Source organism: Drosophila ananassae, chromosome 2R (assembly GCF_017639315.1).
Source record: "Drosophila ananassae strain 14024-0371.13 chromosome 2R, ASM1763931v2, whole genome shotgun sequence".
In the NCBI taxonomy this organism is placed as follows: Eukaryota; Metazoa; Arthropoda; class Insecta; order Diptera; family Drosophilidae; genus Drosophila; species Drosophila ananassae.
This window is the reverse complement of record NC_057928.1, coordinates 18981518-18998753: the sequence shown is the minus strand read 5'-3', so window position 1 is coordinate 18998753 and position 17236 is coordinate 18981518. Positions and strand designations below refer to the sequence as shown.

Here is a 17236-nt window from a genome sequence, read left to right as displayed (position 1 = left end):
TATTGCAGATCCCACAATAATTCAGTACAATGGCACTTATTTTTTATATAGTCTGACGGTTTTCTAATCAAACTTAATGAGGTAAACAAAAACATCAAAATATGCCAATAAAAGTTGACTTATTTCTTATAATTGTCAGGTGATATCAAATGTAATGAAGGTCTTAAGATCCTGAGGGTTAAAATCAAACATTAATGAAGTACTTTCTATGATTTCTAAACTAAAAATAAATACTTTAGGTTTTCTGTAAGAAAGTCTTGAAGAATTTCAAACTGTTCTTGAAGACTTTTAAATAAAAATAGGTTCTATCTGATAAAGTCCCCAAAAAAGTCCAAGTCACGAACGACACTCTTCGTTTGGGTCACCAATCTAGCCTAGTTTGGAATTGCAAAGCTTCCGGCTGTCGCAGATTAATCAGATGGGAAACAAGTCATTAATTTGGCATTAGCAAAAGCATTTTGGGCCGAAAAGCAGGACAGCTTGACAGTTTGACCTTCGAGGTCAGTGTGCAGGTGCAATTCCGACCAGGATGATTTCGAACCCGTAATTAAAGACCAACTATGTAGCTATAAGGTACATGTATACTACATTGAAAGCGTGCATGACACAACAGCAACAACAACAGCAAACAAACGGAGCCAAGGAAACGTGTCCTTTGAAGGTGGTACCTACAATACGAGCTGCGTCCTCATTGAGTTGATTGACAGGATATACAGGCGACGACAAAAGCAGGAGTAATAGGAATAGCAGGAGTAGCGATAGCGACAATGGGTTTCAAAAGGAGCATGAGTCTTCGGGCGGATACCGCGGGGCGGAGCTTAAGGACTCCTTTTTGGGTATTGAATCGGTGGCAACGTTCGCCGGCAACACTACATGATATTAATCAAACGCACACACGTGAGCTGCTCCACCTGCCAGGAGAAGGACGACGACGACGACGGCACTGGCAGGACGACTTATTTATGAGTGTGCCTCGCAGGGACATTTATCGATTTGCCGGCCGAATTGTGGTTCAATCACTTGGGTAACCCCGTAGCTTACTTTTCCAAACACACTCGCAAAGTGGTGGCCCCTGCTCTGGCCCTTCCGTTCAATCAATTAATTATCATTTTAGCAGGTGCACATCCGCCTACGCATCCGTAATCGCAACCGTAACAGTAACCGTAATCGTAACCGTATCCTGGGCCGGCAGGACGAACGGATCTCTGCTGTGCGGCACCAAATGCGGAACTGATGATTGGATGGCTTTTGGGCTCGGTCGACGCCGCGTTTTTAATTCCATTTAGCAGACTGCTTCCGCCGTGGGCTCAGTGTTTATGTTTATCCCTGCGCCTGCACTGTCCTGGCCTGGCCTGCCATGGCCATGGGTCGCTCTCTAGACGCTGTTGTTGCTATTGTCCTGGTTGTTGACTTGGTTGTTGTTATTGTTGATGTCGGCGTTTCTCCCGGCATTTCTCGTCCACAGCTCATCTGCCATTGGTGGGTCCTGCGCACTGTGAACGCAAGGAGAGAATAATTGTAATCCTTTTGGCCCAATATGCACTTCTAGGAGCCAACAGTTTAGGCCTTTTCCACGGTGGCTACGTACTTTTTGGCCCTACTGTTCGAGTGCCATTGGAGAGTCATGCGCAGATAAAGATTTTTATTGGGCGCGAACTTTTGAATTGTTATTTAAAATATAAAGCAAGAAAAGGGTTCACTTTCAAACTTTTAAAAGAACAATTTGAAAAAGCCACCGTTAAAATAGCGCTGCCACATTTCTATTTGGCTTGACGATCCCATTCTGGCAACGCCGCTTATCATTCGTTATCTCCCAGAAACAGCGAGTAAAATCAGCTGATCTTCATAAATAGCCAAAACAAATTCTCGGCTAATAAAATGATTACTTTTAGCCAACTAAAGCAATGTAAAATATGTGCCTAATCCCTTGGCAGTTCATAAAAACAATCACATCCTTAGATATTGTAGATTGCAGACGTTTAAACTTCACATTTCCCAAACAGCCATAAAACGGCTAAAAAAGCACCATCGCAGAAGGTTAGATAACGGCTAGAACCACCTGGTACAACGAAGATCAACATGGCTCTAAGATTTGTGGCCAAGTCCTGCCGATCCCTGCTCCGCAGCGATCCTGCTTCGTCCTGGACCCGTACCCTGGCCCACTATCCCGTCAACGATGCCATGTTCGGATTGGATGAGGATCGCCAGAAGCTGCGAGAAGTCGCCTTCAACTTCTTCCAGAAGGAACTGGCTCCTCTGGCCAAGGAGATAGACAAGCTGGATAACTTCAAGTAGATTTCTTTGATATACAATCCTGAAAGAAAAAATTGTCTATTCCAATCCATATTATTAGGGAAATGCGCCCCTTCTGGAAAAAACTGGGTGACCTGGGCTTCCTGGGAATCACTGCTGAGCCAGATTTTGGAGGCACTGGAGGCAGCTACCTCGATCACTGCATCATTATGGAGGAGTTCTCAAGGTAATCTATAAAAATGTCTTTTTCCCTCTATTTTTAAAAATATATCTTTCCAGAGCGGCTGGTGGCGTGGCCCTGTCCTATGGAGCCCACTCCAACCTCTGCATCAACCAGCTGACCAAGAACGGCACTCCGGAGCAGAAGGAGAAGTATCTGCCGAAGCTGTGCAGCGGGGAGCACGTTGGTGGGTTGGCCATGTCTGAGCCCGGCGCCGGATCCGATGTAGTGTCCATGAAACTGCGGGCAGAGCGCAAGGGCGACTACTATGTGCTTAATGGATCCAAGTTTTGGATCACCAACGGATCAGACGCCGATACGTTGATTGTCTATGCCAAGACGGGAGGCAGTGATGTCCCTAACAAGCATTCCATTACTGCTTTCATCGTGGAAACTGCCTGGGAGGGCTTCAGTGTGGCCCAAAAGTTGGACAAGCTGGGTATGCGAGGCAGCAGCACCTGTGAGCTGGTCTTCCAGGACCTGAAAGTGCCCGCCAAGAACATCCTCGGCCAGGAGAACAAGGGCGTGTATGTGCTCATGTCCGGATTGGACTTTGAACGCCTGGTTCTGGCCGCCGGACCCGTTGGATTAATGCAGGCTGCCTGCGACGTGGCCTTCGACTACGCCCATCAGCGCAAGCAGATGAACCAGCTCATCGGCGAGTTTCAGCTGCTCCAGGGCAAGATGGCCGACATGTACACCACCCTGAGTGCCTGCCGGAGCTACCTATACACCGTGGCCAGGTCCTGTGACGCTGGAGCACGCAGCTCCAAGGACTGCGCCGGGGTTATCCTCTACACTGCCGAGAAGGCCACTCAGGTGGCCCTTGATGCCATCCAGATCTTGGGTGGCAATGGATACATCAACGAGAATCCCACGGGCCGCATTTTGAGGGATGCGAAGCTGTACGAGATCGGTGCCGGCACCTCGGAGATCAGGAGGTGGTTGATTGGTCGCCAACTGAACCAGGAATACAAGTGATCTCCTGCAGAAACCCAGGAGCCAGACAACGCATTTACGCAAAGGACAATTGTGGAATTTAGGGACTAACTCGCCCGACCTGACAGACTAAAAGTTGCATTTATTTTTCAAAAGATTTCTAAAATCTATATCTATATGTATGTTGTTTCCATGTTTGTATATTAAAGTGAAGTAGACAGATCTTGTTAAAATATTGTTTTTATTTTATTAATTTACAAAAAGTACACAATTTAAATATTCAACTGCATACACGACTCGCACATGTACGTATATACAAAAAGAGAGAAATCAAAAATTATATGATTACAACGTATATAGAGTTCGCAATTGTGGAACATAGAAACTGGAGTGACTGTCCTAGAATCTAGGACAGAATCCATACGTTAGGAAGGTAATAAATCATGTTTTTATTTTTAGTGCACAGTAATAAATTGCATCGAAGAAATAACGAGGTGGAGAAACCAATTCAGTAAATGTCACGGTTATTAATGGGTTAATTGTGTAATTTCGTTGATTTTCGAAATATTCGCTTTCGGATTGGCAACTAAATGGCGGAAATTTTACGAAAAAAACACAAAAACATCAAAGGTCGAAAGTCGAATAGCAATACAAGCTGATTGTTAATATTAGGCTGATTATATGGATAGAGGCGTATATAGAAGTAGTTTCGCTAGTGGCTAGTTTTATAATTAATATTAAATTAATTCTATTAGTATGTATGTTTATGTGTGGGTGTTCCAATGTTAAAAGCACTTTTGGCAAACATCGACATCTCGCATCACACCAAGCTACAACATTTACTTAGGCAACTAAAGCATCTCCTCCGATCTGGGACTTTCGGAATTATTCCAATCGAAAACTGTGCTTCTCCGTCTTCGTTTCCGAGCGGGATTCCGTTGTCGTGGTGAAGGACTTGCGCTCCATCACGCGCTGCGTCATCGAGGTGAGGCGCTCCGAACCCTGCTGGTCCACAATGCTGATCTTGCCGCCGTCGGTGTTGAGGGTCATCTGTGAGAAGCTGGACTCCAGCGGCTTCACCACGCCGAGCTCACTGGTGCTGCTGATCGTGTTGTTGCCGCTGGATTTGTCAAAGTTGCGCGTCTCGTATCTGCTGGAGGGAATAATAGAAATGGTCAGTACTGTTCCTTGAGGACATCCTTCGACTTTCAGAACCCACCTGGAGGTGTAGCCCTCGTAGTTCTGGCCGGGATAGCCATTACCACCGGTGGTTAGCTGCACCACACCGCCCTGGCCGAAGGTCTTGTCGTGGAGGTCCTGCACACAGGCCTCCAGGTTCCGGTTGACTGGCTTCTGGGGCACCGCCGGCGGAGAGGAGTTTTGCGATTTAATGCTAGTCGACTCAAAGCTGTGGTAGTTGTTGCTGTTAGTGGGTGTGGTGGCGGCTTGGGTCTGTGCTGAGGTTAGGCCATTGCTGCCCCCCGGACTGCCGGGGTAGGGCCGGGGCACGGCATTGGCTGTTAGCTTGGGATTAGGGCGGAACGAGGAGTGGCCCGCCGTGGCGGTCTGCATGTTAGAAATGGTCGTGGACAGGGGCGGTGGTGGCGGCGGGAAGTCGGCTCCATTGGCATCGTCCACTGGCGGATAGTTGGCCGGCGGCGGGGACACTGCGCCCGGATGATGGAAGTGCTGGTTCTGTGGACTGGCGTAGGTGTAATGATGCTTCTGCTGTCCACCGGAGGAGTAGTAGCTCGGCGAGCTGGGCACCTCGCCGGCTGATCCGTAGTAAGCCCCGCTGCGACCCAGTGTCTGTTAGGGTTACGGGTTAGAAGAGTGGAAGAGAGAAGAGAAATGCTTCTGGTTAGACTGGTTACGTGTTAGCCTGGCTAAGCCCCACTTCCACCAAGTTAATGGAACTACTTAAACTACAATTGGTGCCTCGTTTTTGCCATCGATCGCAATGCCAATTTCATTCGCTCAAGGTGCGCTCACAAAACTAAAACAAAATCTAAAACAAAGTCGAAAAGTGGGAAAGCAGGGGGTGTCTTCATACATTGTTCTGGCTCTTGTTGAGCGTTCCATAGGCGTACTCCGTGTCGCTCTCGTCGGTGGTGAATCCCTGGGCGTTCTTCGCGTAGCGCTGCGCCTGTCTCACGTGCTTCAGCCGCTGACGTGCCTCCTCCAGCTCCTTCTCCTTGCGCAGCACTGCCGACCGGGCGTTGATCTCCTGCGCCATTCCGTCCACCATGGACGTGTTGATTTTCAGGGAGTGCTCCTCTTCGGCTTCCAGTCCTTGCTGGGCGGCATGCACCAGGTTATCCGTGGACTTAATCACCGCGTTTCCAGCCGCTTGCAGGCGACGTCCGGCCTCCGAGTTGGGATTGGACTTCACCTTGCAGGCAATCAGAAGCTGGGCCGTGGAGGCGGCCACCTGCTTGGCCGTGGAGATGAGCATCTCCTCGGTGCCCGCACCACGCACCAGATTCTGGGCAGCCTCCACAAGGCTGTGCGTGGCAGCGGCCACCAGGCGGGCGGCCGAGATGAGTCCCTCGGACCACTGGCCGTCATCCGAGCTGGTCAGGGGACGGCGGGCGACCTTGCCTTGGTCAATTAGCTCCCGCTGGGCGGCGTTGGCGGCGCGCACCAGGGCGGCCGAAGCGGCCATGATGCCCTTGGCGGCTTCCAGGATCATCTCGTCGAACTTCATGTTCTCGTCGAGTTCGATCTGTGTGACAAGAAATGCGGAGATGAATTATTTGATGTTTTTTTTCTTAAAGATTTTTCTTAAGATTAAGATATCTTAATCTTAAATCTAGTAGCATATTATTAAGGACAATCACCAGTGTTTGTTTTCATTATTTTAGTTGGTAGTCTCAAGCTGTGTATTTTAGTAGATTGGCGAGAGTCACAGTAATAATATGTTTGATTCCTGGGTGAACTTTTGAATGTAACAACCAAGAATATCAAACATATCTCACTGGAACCATCAATTAGTTGTGTTTGGAGAGGCGAGTTAGGTTTGAATCAAGCACCGCTTACAGACTAGGATGAGTTTTAGCTTTCAGTTAGTTTGCTTTTTCATTCACCGCTTAACCGTAAGGAGTATAGAGAGAATCCCTACCTTGACATCGGCCTGGCGACGTGGTCTGAGGGAAGCCAGCTTCTTGGCGGCAGCATCGATGGAGGCAGCTGCTCCCAGCAGCTCGTTCTCGGCAATCACGGTGGGATCCTCGGGATCAATCCAGTCGGAGCCCTTCAGAAGCCTGGCCATGGCCACCAGGTCGGTGACACACTTGGCTACGCGGCGTGACAGATGCATACGATCGTCGGCACTGCAGTTGTGCAGGATGCCGTTGAGCAGGTCCCTGTAGGACTCGCCCACAGCAGTTCCCGCCTCGAGGGTGCGAACGCGCAGCTCCTCCGTTTCGGCACAGTTCCAGGCCACGGAGCGGCAGACGATCAGCATGTCGGAGATGGCACGACGGCCCAGATTGGCGGCAGCCACGATATCAGCCTGCAGATTGGAGGCTCCGGCAGCCACAGCCTTGGCAGTGGCCGCTGTGACGTTCATGGTGACGCGGATGAGGTCCTCGGGGTTGACCTGAGGGCTTCCCACTGGCGGAGGAGTGTGCATGGCCTGTAGATCGTTTAGATATTAATTAGTATTCTGAATATAAAGTTTCATCTTAAAAACTCACCCGAATCTCCTGGGAAATGGCCTCGACGGTAGCCTCCATGGCTCGAGTTCCACGAGTATGCTCGTCCTCCACAGCCTTCACTGTCTTCAGCAGCGAGGACACGTTCAGGACCATTACCTATTTAGGTGGAAGGTGTAATTGATTTTTGGGGAGGCAGAGCAGAAACGATTGTGATTAATGGTTGGGTTTCAGAGATTCAGAGATGATTTAGAAAGAGGCTTAAGGATATAAAGAGTTTCTAGAACTACAAACTACTCGGACATCTAAAAATAATGAAGTTCTAATTCTACACAACATTCTAAATGGCTTTGGCACACTCTTACAACTCAATATTTAAAACTAAAAGAAAGTCAACTAATAGTTTGAACTGTTTTTTATTTTATGCATAATTAAGTAATACGAATTAGTTTTGAAAATAATGACTGAATAACAAGGACAAAAGACAAATGAGGACCTCCAAGGGCTGGACATAAAGTGATTAAGAATTGTTTTAAATTTTAGTGATTGCTTTTAAGTTTAAGAAATGAACTCCACCCAGCACTCGGAGGTTCCCTTACAATCAGCTTGAATTCAATTTCGAAAATTTCTCAAGTGGCGATTAAAAATCAAGTGGTTTCATGGTGTCGGGCGGGGGTCGGAGGCACTCCTCACTCTCAGTTCCCATTTCCCGTGCGGATTTCGATGCTGCTGCTACTGCGGATACTGTTGCTGCAGTGGAGGATGCGGTGGCCGCTGCTGGTGCGGATGGAGTCTGAGTTTCTGAGTGGGTTAGTTTCTGAATTGTGGCCATTGTGGACAGCTGCCTGGCAAACATCTTGAAGCGTCTGCTTTCGATTTGTACATACGCGGATGAGTATGTGGATGAATGGAGATTTTTTGATTGTTTTGATTTTGATATCGATTTGATAGCAGATTTTTTTGATTCCACAGCGAGCGCAGCGCATGAAGAGAAGGAGGAGTAGGAGCGATTTTTGCGTTTTTTGTACAATTCATGAGCGATTTGGTTTTTTGTCAGATGTGGTTTTTGGTTTTTTGATTGATTTTTTGTTTGATTTTTTGTTTGTTTTGTGGGAAAAAAAGAAGAGCAGACACGCCGAAGGCACAACGAATTAGCAAAAACGAAAAAATACATCAATTTATGGATTTTCCCATTTGAGTTTTTCTTTTTTTTTTTTGTACAAAGTGGTGGATGGTAGGTTGGGTGGGTGGTGGTATCAGGATAGGGTGGGTGTAACGGAAAGGGTGGGTGGTTGGGGTGCCTCAGTGATTAAGAGAGCGCAGCCAGCACAGCACAGTACAGCGGTTGCAAGCAAATCCAGGAAGGGATGGTATTAAATCTGGACAAGGGTGGTTGGGTTGGACAAGCTGCTGATGCCGATGCCATAGCCATTGCCTCGGGGAAATGATGCAAGTAGTGGGCTTTTGGTGGGTGCGTTCTGTTACAAACATTGATAACATTAATAACATTAAGTGAAAGTACAAAAAACAACACGAGAACAAAGAGCGAGGCAGCAGGGGCAGCAGCAGAAGCTTTTTGAGGCCAACAGGATGCGCTTGTGTTGAAAAAAATAAACAAAATCAGAGTCAGAGTCAGGCAGCAGGAGCAGGAGCAGGAGCAGTGGACAAAATCGGGTTAAATATACACAGAGAGAGAGATACATTGATGTGGGTGGGAGTGAGTTTGTAGAACCTTTGATTATTATTGTTCAGGTGGATGAGTGCCAAAGCCATTTGATGTTTATTCATGTCGCGATTCAAATATGCCACAAACAACATTTATGTATGCGCGTTACATATCTTGCACGGAAGAGAGATATTATTCGAGATAAAATATGAATAGTGAGGTCCAAAGTGTCACTCCTAGCTCTGTTTCAGGTCCAGTCTTCTCAAAAGTGGTCTCTAAACCCATAAATAGTATTTGAAAGCAAACCATAACCACGTAGAGTCAGTTACAATTCGGTGAGTGAGGAGAATATAAACTCTAAACTTTAATCTTTAAAGTTTAAAGTATAAAGTTTAAAGTATAAACTTAATAAATAAATTAAACAAATTTTACGGAATATACTAGAAGCCACAACAACGAAAGCTATTTAGCAAGAGATTAAAAAAAACTAAGAGAAAGTCAGAGAATGTCAAAGAGAAAAGGGGAGACTGGGGAGAGAAGTGTGAGAATCGGACTTACCCTGGCACTCTCCTTGAGGTCCTGCATGGAAGGATCGTTTATCGACTTGCCAGAGGCCGCCTTGGTGCAGTTTATCAAGTCACCCAGGGCGGAGGCCACATCCTTGACGGCGTTGATGACCATCACCTGGGAGTCTGGCTGGGAGGAGCCCAGGGAGCAGGCGCCCCGCTTCACTGCCTCTGCCAGTTGGGCTGAGGATGACAAAAAGCATAATTAGTATCATAATAGAATCAGAAATTATTATCCTTTACTCACTTATAGTGGACACTGCATTCTGGGCAGCACTTGCCAGTTGGTCCTGTGTTCCAGCAGCTCCTGTCACCAGTACCTTGGTGTCCTCCACCAAAGCCTTTGCTGTCTGGAGGATGTGCTCACGATGATCCGCAAAGCTGCCATCTCCATCGGAGTGAAGGGTTCCGGCAGTGGCAAACATGATGGTCGTGTCCAGATCCCCGATGATGCCAGACACCGTGTGGGCGGCATTGATGCACGCCTGGGTGCCGCGGGAGCCCGCTTGGAGGGCAGCCAGCACCTGGGCCACCTTTTCCGAGACCTCGCGGGCACTGCGGGCTATCTCCTTCTGGGTGCGAACATCATCCGGCCGGGCTCCGCCAGCCGAGGACGAAATCATCGAGCTGACCGAGCGACCCAAGTCGATGACCGTGGTGCGGATACGCATGGCCACGTCGGGCGAGGTGGTGGTGGTGCTGGCGCCCACTGAGTCCTGAGTCAGCTGCTGGTAGTGCTGGGTCATGTCCACCGCCAACTGGGGCAGAGCCGCCGGCTCCACGCTGCACTTGGCATTGATTTCGTTGGCCAGGCTGGCGATCTCCTTGGCCCGGGCCACCATGCGCGTCTGGTAGTCCACGAAGGTGTCCGAGTAGGAGGCGTTCAGCAGCGACTGGCGCTTGTCCGTCAGTCGGGTGATGGATCGGTTCACTTGCTCCATGAGCCCGGTCACAATGCCCGTCTCCGCGTTGATCTTCTCCACGGTCTGCTGCAGTTCCTGGATAGCCTCCCGTGTTCCGTCAATGGCATCGTCCAGCTTGGGATGAGCGTGGGTAGCTCTGGGATTTCCAGCCGAGTCCTTGGCCGCCTGGACCAAAGTAACAGCACTCTCCACCACCGACCGGGTCTGCTGGATCAGCGACATCTGCTGCTGGCTGTGCACGATGTGGGTGCAGGCGCCGATTGCTCCATTCACCATGGGCACCACATACCGCGAGATCTCTCCGACGGCGTGGCCCAGCTGCTCGGCGTTGTTCTTGCCCGCCACCCGGATGGGCTCCAGCTTGTCGATCAGCTCGGAGGCGGAGTTCATGGTCTGGCCACTGAATCCGTGGAGGTTGTTGTCCCGCCGCTGGCTGAGACCTTGGGCGTTCACGGCCAGAGCACAGCTGTCCAGCTCGCGAGTGCAGGTGCCCAGGGTGTGGAGCACCTGCTCGCACTGGGCCTGTCCCGGGGCCTTGTCCCGAATGTTGTCCACCAGGCGCTTGACGGACTCCGAAACCGGAGTCGAGTGCATCGAGAGCTGCTGCCAGACGGGTGGGTTGTCCGGTTGCAGGGCCAGAGACTTGGCCGCCTTGACCATTTCCACAACGCCGTCGATGACTCCGCGTCCGGCTTGGATCACTGGCTCCTGGGCCTTCCTGCCCTCGGCCGAGATCTTGGCCGGCACAGAGCTGAACTCCGGACTGGAGGCATACTGGCGAACGGCCTTCACAGCTTCCAGGAGAGGTTCCACCAAGCGTTCGCGGCTGGCGTTCACCGGCTGCTCCTCAATGGCCTTGATGGCCTGCACCAGATCCGAGGTGGCGGTGGCCACCTGCTTGGCCAGGACAATGAACTCGTTCTTGGCCACCGGGTTGGAGGTGTTCATCGAGGCCTGGCGGCAGATGGAGCACAGGTAGCTGGTGTGCTTGGCGATGACCGTGAGGGCGGTGATCATCTGCGGCTTGGCGGACTGCTGGCTGGAAACAATGTCGCAGTGCTGGCGGATGCCCTGGTAGGCCCAGGTGAGCTGCGCCTGGTCGATGATGCCGGGTCTGCCGGCCACACTCGAGGGATGCGAGACACCGATGAGGTAGGCCGCCTGGGAGGAGCTCTCAATCAGGCCCTGGATGGAGTCGTTGACGTTGTTCACCGACTGGCTGAACTCCACGTGCTGCGACTGCTTCGCGTTGTTGATCATCTCCGAGATGGCGTAGCCCAGGTTCCTGGACTTTCCGGTGGCCTGCTCCACGCAGTCGAAGTAGCCCTGTTCGTTGATGGGCTCGTGGGGATAGTCCAGCATCAGGCGCAGTGCCTCGATGTTGCGCATCGCATTGTCGCACTCCTTCTGTCCCGGGGCGGACTGGATGCTGGCGTCCACCAACTGGTTGATGCTCTCGGTGACTCCGCGGGCTGCGGCGTGCAGTAGGTTCTTGGCATTCGGCTGGCCGGGATCAGCGGCAATGGACTTGGCAGTCGAGAGCAGGGAGCAGGACTGAGTGGACACGTGGCGCAGACACTCGATCATCTGGGAGCGCACTGGCTCCTCCTGCGTCTGACCGGCCATCTCCATGCTAACGGCGAGCAGGTCCCTGTAGTTGACCGCAAAGTTCTGGCTGCTGTCGGCCAACAGAGCTGGCGAGGCATAGGAGACCACTATCTGGCCACCAGAGCTGCTCAGCTGCTCGGCCACCTGCTTCAGCTCCGATTGCAGCGTGGCATAGGGACGCGAGGATGGTGGGAAGTCGCTCATGGACAGAATCTCGCTGAGATCGCTCACATTCCTCAGAGCCACGTCCACTTCCCGCTGGCCGGGAATGCAGTCCACAGCTGCCGACAGGGCACTGGTGACTTCCCGTCCTGCCTGGGTAAGGGCGTCCGGATTGGCTGCTCCCTGCAACGTGCGCTGTGCCTGTTCGATGAGTCGCGCCGAGCTGGTGACCACGTCGTCGGCACAATCGATGATCGCCGGGTTCTGGGTGGTGGCCGCCACTCCATGGACACTCTTGGTGAAGTCACCCAGGGCCAGAGCCGTGTCTCTGCCAGCAGCGCCGGCATAGCTCCTCTGGTTGTGCAGCACGGAGGAGAGCAACTGGCTCAGAGCAATTCCCACATTCTTGGCGGACTTCCTCAGCTCGTCCGCGGTGTTCTCCACCGTTTGTCCTGGCAGCGGCAACAGCTGACCGGCCAAGGCGGCTTGCCGGGTGTCATCCAGCACGTCGTGCAGCTTGCGCACTTCCTCTAGTGCCGACTCCAGCTCCTGGCCACCGCAGGCATCGCGGGCCCTCTGGGCAACCGAATGCAGCTCCGAGACACACTGTCCCAGGTGCAAGGCGCCCTTGGAGAGCTGCGTGGCTGAGGGAATATCCGTAACCGTGGGCTGCAGGGCTCTCGAGGATTTGGAGACCTGGAGAGCAGGCTCAATGAACTGCTCGGCCGCCTCGATAAGATTCAGCTGGGCGTGCGGCTCATCGGGCTGGGCACGCGTGGTCTTCAGGGAGGTCACCAGTCGTGGAATGGTGTCCGCCACTCGCTTGCAATCCTGCAGCAGCGTCTCCTTGGTCTGGTGGTCCTGGCTGTGCTGCACGGCGTTTTGGGCGGCCGAGATGCACTGCGTCGCCGCGGAGGCAGCCTGCTTCGAGCAGAACTCCAGCCGCTGGATCAGAGAGCGCTTCATTGCTGGCGTGTTCGCAGCCGTGGTGGTAATCTCCCTCAGCTCCTCTGCCGCCCGACGGAGGGCGTTCTGGTTGTCCGTGTCATGGGGATTGGAGGAGCAGAGGCGGGCAGCCTCCACCAGCTTGGCTGTTGCATCCGCCAGTTGCTTGGCGGCGGACAGCAGACGCCTCTGCATATCGGCATCCTCCTGCTGGTCGGCCTCGCCCTTGATGCTCTGGATCAGTTGGGCGGTGGTCTGTCCCAGGGTCCTGGCATGGCGCACCATCTCCTGAGGGTCGTGCGTGGACACCAGGATGTCGGTTCCGATGATCACGTTCTCCACGGGACTCAGTTCGGTGCTGGTGCGGTTGGCCTGCTCCCGAGTGCTCAGCTTCACGTGCTCCAGCATGTCCGTGAGACTCTTGGACACATCTCGGGCGGCGGCCAGGAGATCGGCCTTCAGCTTGGGATCTGCGCTGGCCTCGTTGCACACCTCGCACAGGGAGTTGACGGCCCTGGCCACGTTACGGGCTGCCGCCTCGAGTTGTTCCCTGCAGGCAGCGTTATGCAGCGTGGGAGCCACCACCTTGGCACAGGCCACCAGTTGGCTGGTAGCCAGAGCGCACTGGCTGGCCGCTCCGATCACCCGGTTCCTCGCCTGCTCGTCCTCGCAGCTGGCGGCGATGTTCTTGGCCCGCAGGACCAGAGCAGCCGTGGTGTTGGCCACTGCCTTCGCCAAAGCCAGGAGCATGTCGTGCAGATCCTTGTTCTCGGGCACCTCCTCCTCGGCAATGGTGCTCAGGACATGCGTGGTGGCCTCGCCCACTCGACTGGCCGCGTTGATCAGGTGCTGGGGCGGCTCCTTGCTCTCCGGCTCCGCTGCCTTGAGCAGATCGCTGAAGGCATTGCACAGATTGCGAGCAGCTTCCAGCAACTGATCTCCGTTCGAATCGTTCTCCATCAAGGCGGCAATCAGGCGGACCTCCCTGGTAACCTCTGGTATGGTTTGGGCGATCTGCGACACCGATGCGGAGATGGCTTCCGTGTCCACTTCATCCGGCTGGGAGGCGGTGATGATTTGGGCCGTGGCAGCACTCATGGTGGCCACATGGCTGCTGACAGCCTGCTTGGAGGTGTCCAGAGTGTTCTCGCGCCACTCAATGGAGCGCAAGTCGTTGCCCAGCTCCTGGATGGGTGCCTGGCAGACAAGAGATTACTTTAGAATGGAGTTCTATGTAGTTGGATAAGTGGGATAAGTAGGTTATCCAAACCCCCAACTCACCTTGGTGCGCAGCTCCTCGTCAGCGCGAATCAAGACATCCCGGCCGGCGGAAATGTAGCCCAGCAGTGCCCGCTGTGGCTCCGTCAGATTCACAGAACTAATGCGTACCTCCTTAGTCTAAAGAAACACACCAGAATACATTTTATTAATATATGGACTCTAAATCCTCAGCAGGAGTATGCATACTTTGTAAAACATTGGATGACCACTTGCTGGTGATTCAGAGATTCGCAGCATGTCGGGAAATAGGATTATAGAGAATGCTTGATGTTAGTTTGCTTCAGATGAGGTGGGATTATTCATTATGGCTATGATATGGAACTGGTAAGTTTGTAAGTTGGGTTCTGGATTACGAGAGTATGTGCAGTGGCAACTGAAGCAAAAAGCGCGTGAAATAATGACTAACTTGGGTGGAATGTGCGGGTTAGTGTGGTGGTTAGATGGAGGAGTGGAGGAGGAGTCGGAGCAGAGAGAACTCACCGTTGGCGGCTGATGGGCATGGTTCACCTGGCCAACGAAGGCACCATACTGCACTGTCTGCACTTCGTTCTGTGTGAAGGAGCGCTCGCCTTTGGTAATCGCAAGGGAGTGGTAGAGAATCGAAATCAAAAAAATTAGCATACTTAAGGCAAGTAAAAAGTAATCAAGCTTATAAGAAAATATATTTTACACATTCTAGCTTAAATAGTTCAATTTTTAAGTTAATTTTTTGAAGAATATGTTTTTCTTTAGTCTCTAGTAAGTATTTAAAGAGACAGTTTCAAAGTCACGACTAACTTGGCAAAATTAAACACATTTATTACTTAAATTATAACTTAAATGAAAGAAAAACTTCAATCTTATATAAACATTTAAAATCAAGCCCAAAAACAAACTGAAACTCACCGTCATAAGGACGCATAATGCCCGGATGGGCCAGGCTCTCCACATTCAGTTGCTCCCCGCGATTCGTTTCGTGTTGCAAGAAGGTGGCCCTGAAAAAATATCACATTTTATTAATAATCCTCCAAAGCACATATAAGAAGTAACCTACTTTGATGGCGCCACAGACTCCTCCACCATAGTGGAGCCCTCATCCCCCTCAATGCCAAAGTGATCCTTGGTCTGTTTCTTCTTGAGTATGATGTCGATGTAGCCGGCAATGAGCTGAACAATCTGCTCGGCCTCCGTCGTCTGCACCGAGTAGTACTGGTTGGCGTAATCGCCAAAGTCCAGGGTAAAGGTGTTCGGCGAGGCGCCCCAACGGCGCACGGTGGTCAGTGGCCAGGAGACGAGAATCTCCTTGGTGCGCTCGTCCAGACGCAGCACCGAGTCCTTGGTGACGCCCAGCAGACGCGGTACTAGCTTGTTCTTGCCGTTCATCTTCTCCTTGACGAGGAAGAAGGTGACGCCGTAGGTGGGCAGTTCCCGGGCGGTCTTGGTGTACAGAACTTTGGCGTCGATTTCGGAGAGCTCCGAATGCCTTCGGTGCTCCAGAAAGACCTTCTTCTCAATGCCCTTGACGCGGACATAAGACGTAGGCAGGAAGTCCTTCAAGCTGATGAAAGAACAAGATTAAATGAGGTCCTTTTTTGAGGTCTCATCCGACTTACTCTAAAAATCCGGGCTTGTGCTTGGACTCATTGTGAGGTCCGAACTGTATGTGGACTTGGATTCCAGCAAACTCGCAGGCTAAGGATTGAAATCACAATTTAACTCAGACCAATTAGACTTTAAGAAAGATAGTCTTACCCTTTTCCTGTGTCACAGGATGTGTGCCATCTAGAATGGCATCCCTGGCTTGAACGTAGAGCAGGTTCAGTTGGACAGGATCCCGGGAATCGATGTTCTGGTCCGAGAAGAAGAACCTGCGGCGCAGCAGCACAGTCTCTGCCTCATCAATGCCCTGCTCCCTCAAAGTGCGACTCACATCCACCCAGTTCACTGAAAAGGAAGTCCTTCTTTAGAACCTAATCCCTTAGAGACATGTCCTGGTTAACCTACTCTCATCATCTGTTTTGAGTTTCTTGCGCAAACTCTCCATCTTTGCGTCACGATCCTTCTCCATGATCTTGCGCTTCAAAGTCAGAGTTCCAAACTTGTTGTCTGGAAGATTCTCGTTCTGCGCATCGTTGTCCTCCCGCACCAGGCCGTACTCCTCGTGGTTGGTGATGCCGATCTTGGTGCAGATAACCACCATGAGCTGCGACACCGGCTGGGAGTCGTCCACCAGAATGGTCTTCACCGCACCGTCCAACATACGGACGCGCAAGGTGCGCAGCTTGCGTCGGTACTCGAGCGTGTCCTGGTTGTGCAGGATGTAGTAGCCCAGAGTGCGTCCAGCCTCCAGCCAGACGCCCTGCTGGTTCTGCTCATCAGAGATGAACAATCCGTATTCGCTGGCTGTGGGCAGAGATTAAACATTAAAGGATTGAGTCCTTCAAGGATGATATTAATAAGAACTCACGTTGTCCTTGCACAGCTTCGGCAAATTTATCGCGGATGATCTTGCAGGCATCGAAGACTGTGGTGTTGGGCTGGAACTGTATGGTCTTGGTCACCCGACCGCCCTCCAGCTGGATGCGCAACGACAGCGTGGACATCCTGTTGTCGTCTTTGGAGCGTTCTCTTGACTCCTGCTAAGGGTACTTCTTCTGCCTCTTTTCTTCTAACTTTCTCTCCTCCGCCGCGTCGTCGTTTCCTTGGTCTTGTGTCCAAGGATGTGGGAAATGCAAAAGGCACTGCAATGGTGGAAGGGATAGTGATTAGTCTAGGCATCAGTTGAGGCTAAACTATGTCCTTAAAGATGGTAATAAACTGATGGGAAAAGTTGGAAATCAGAAACCAAGAGCCAGTAACCAGAAACCAGAGACCAGAGACCGAAACCACCCCCAGAGCGTGAAGAGATAGCCGGGAAAAGGCGGTGGCAGCCACCACCCAAAACGCAGACGACCGATAAAATTGCTGATGAAAATCTTCTCCATAAACACACACACACAGGGCACAGGACACTCGCTGAGAGGAGGCAGAGAGAGGGC

General features: G+C 51.6%; 2 protein-coding genes across 8 annotated transcripts in view; one reads left to right on the top strand and one right to left on the bottom strand.

Moving 5' to 3' along the window:
- Positions 1-2016: 2016 nt before the first annotated feature.
- LOC6493032 (isovaleryl-CoA dehydrogenase, mitochondrial) lies at positions 2017-3635 on the top strand. The gene is made up of 3 exons (XM_001956869.4): positions 2017-2291; positions 2354-2479; positions 2533-3635. Exons 1-3 carry the CDS (start codon positions 2080-2082, stop codon positions 3452-3454), a joined length of 1260 nt encoding a protein of 419 aa, XP_001956905.1. The 5' UTR covers positions 2017-2079; the 3' UTR covers positions 3455-3635.
- LOC6506967 (talin-2) overlaps positions 3635-17236 on the bottom strand; it is a 27793-nt gene continuing 14191 nt past the window's right edge. For 4 of the 7 annotated variants that reach the window (XM_014909511.3, XM_014909512.3, XM_044714685.1 and 1 more), the window contains 15 exons: positions 16666-16939; positions 16203-16601; positions 15951-16142; positions 15812-15890; positions 15253-15756; positions 15105-15193; positions 14700-14788; positions 14220-14336; positions 9548-14135; positions 9293-9483; positions 7111-7227; positions 6534-7049; positions 5466-6137; positions 4632-5221; positions 3635-4565 (listed from right to left, as the gene is read on the bottom strand). In XM_014909511.3, the coding sequence (XP_014764997.1) occupies positions 4298-4565; positions 4632-5221; positions 5466-6137; positions 6534-7049; positions 7111-7227; positions 9293-9483; positions 9548-14135; positions 14220-14336; positions 14700-14788; positions 15105-15193; positions 15253-15756; positions 15812-15890; positions 15951-16142; positions 16203-16601; positions 16666-16801 (8547 nt within the window). In that variant the 5' untranslated portion in view covers positions 16802-16939 and the 3' untranslated portion in view covers positions 3635-4297. Of the gene's footprint in view, positions 4566-4631; positions 5222-5465; positions 6138-6533; positions 7050-7110; positions 7228-7468; positions 7935-9292; positions 9484-9547; positions 14136-14219; positions 14337-14405; positions 14432-14699; positions 14789-15104; positions 15194-15252; positions 15757-15811; positions 15891-15950; positions 16143-16202; positions 16602-16665; positions 16940-17236 lie in introns of those variants that run through there. The other 3 variants (XM_001956870.4, XM_014909508.3, XR_006507046.1) reach the window with 3 other exon arrangements.

Bases quoted from the DNA above. Each gene is read 5' to 3' on its own strand.
- LOC6493032 (XM_001956869.4), top strand. From the start codon at position 2,080: ATGGCTCTAAGATTTGTGGCCAAGTCCTGCCGATCCCTGCTCCGCAGC. The intron at 2,292-2,353 runs GTAGATTTCTTT...CCATATTATTAG, and splicing joins GACAAGCTGGATAACTTCAA to GGAAATGCGCCCCTTCTGGA. The intron at 2,480-2,532 runs GTAATCTATAAA...ATATCTTTCCAG, and splicing joins ATTATGGAGGAGTTCTCAAG to AGCGGCTGGTGGCGTGGCCC.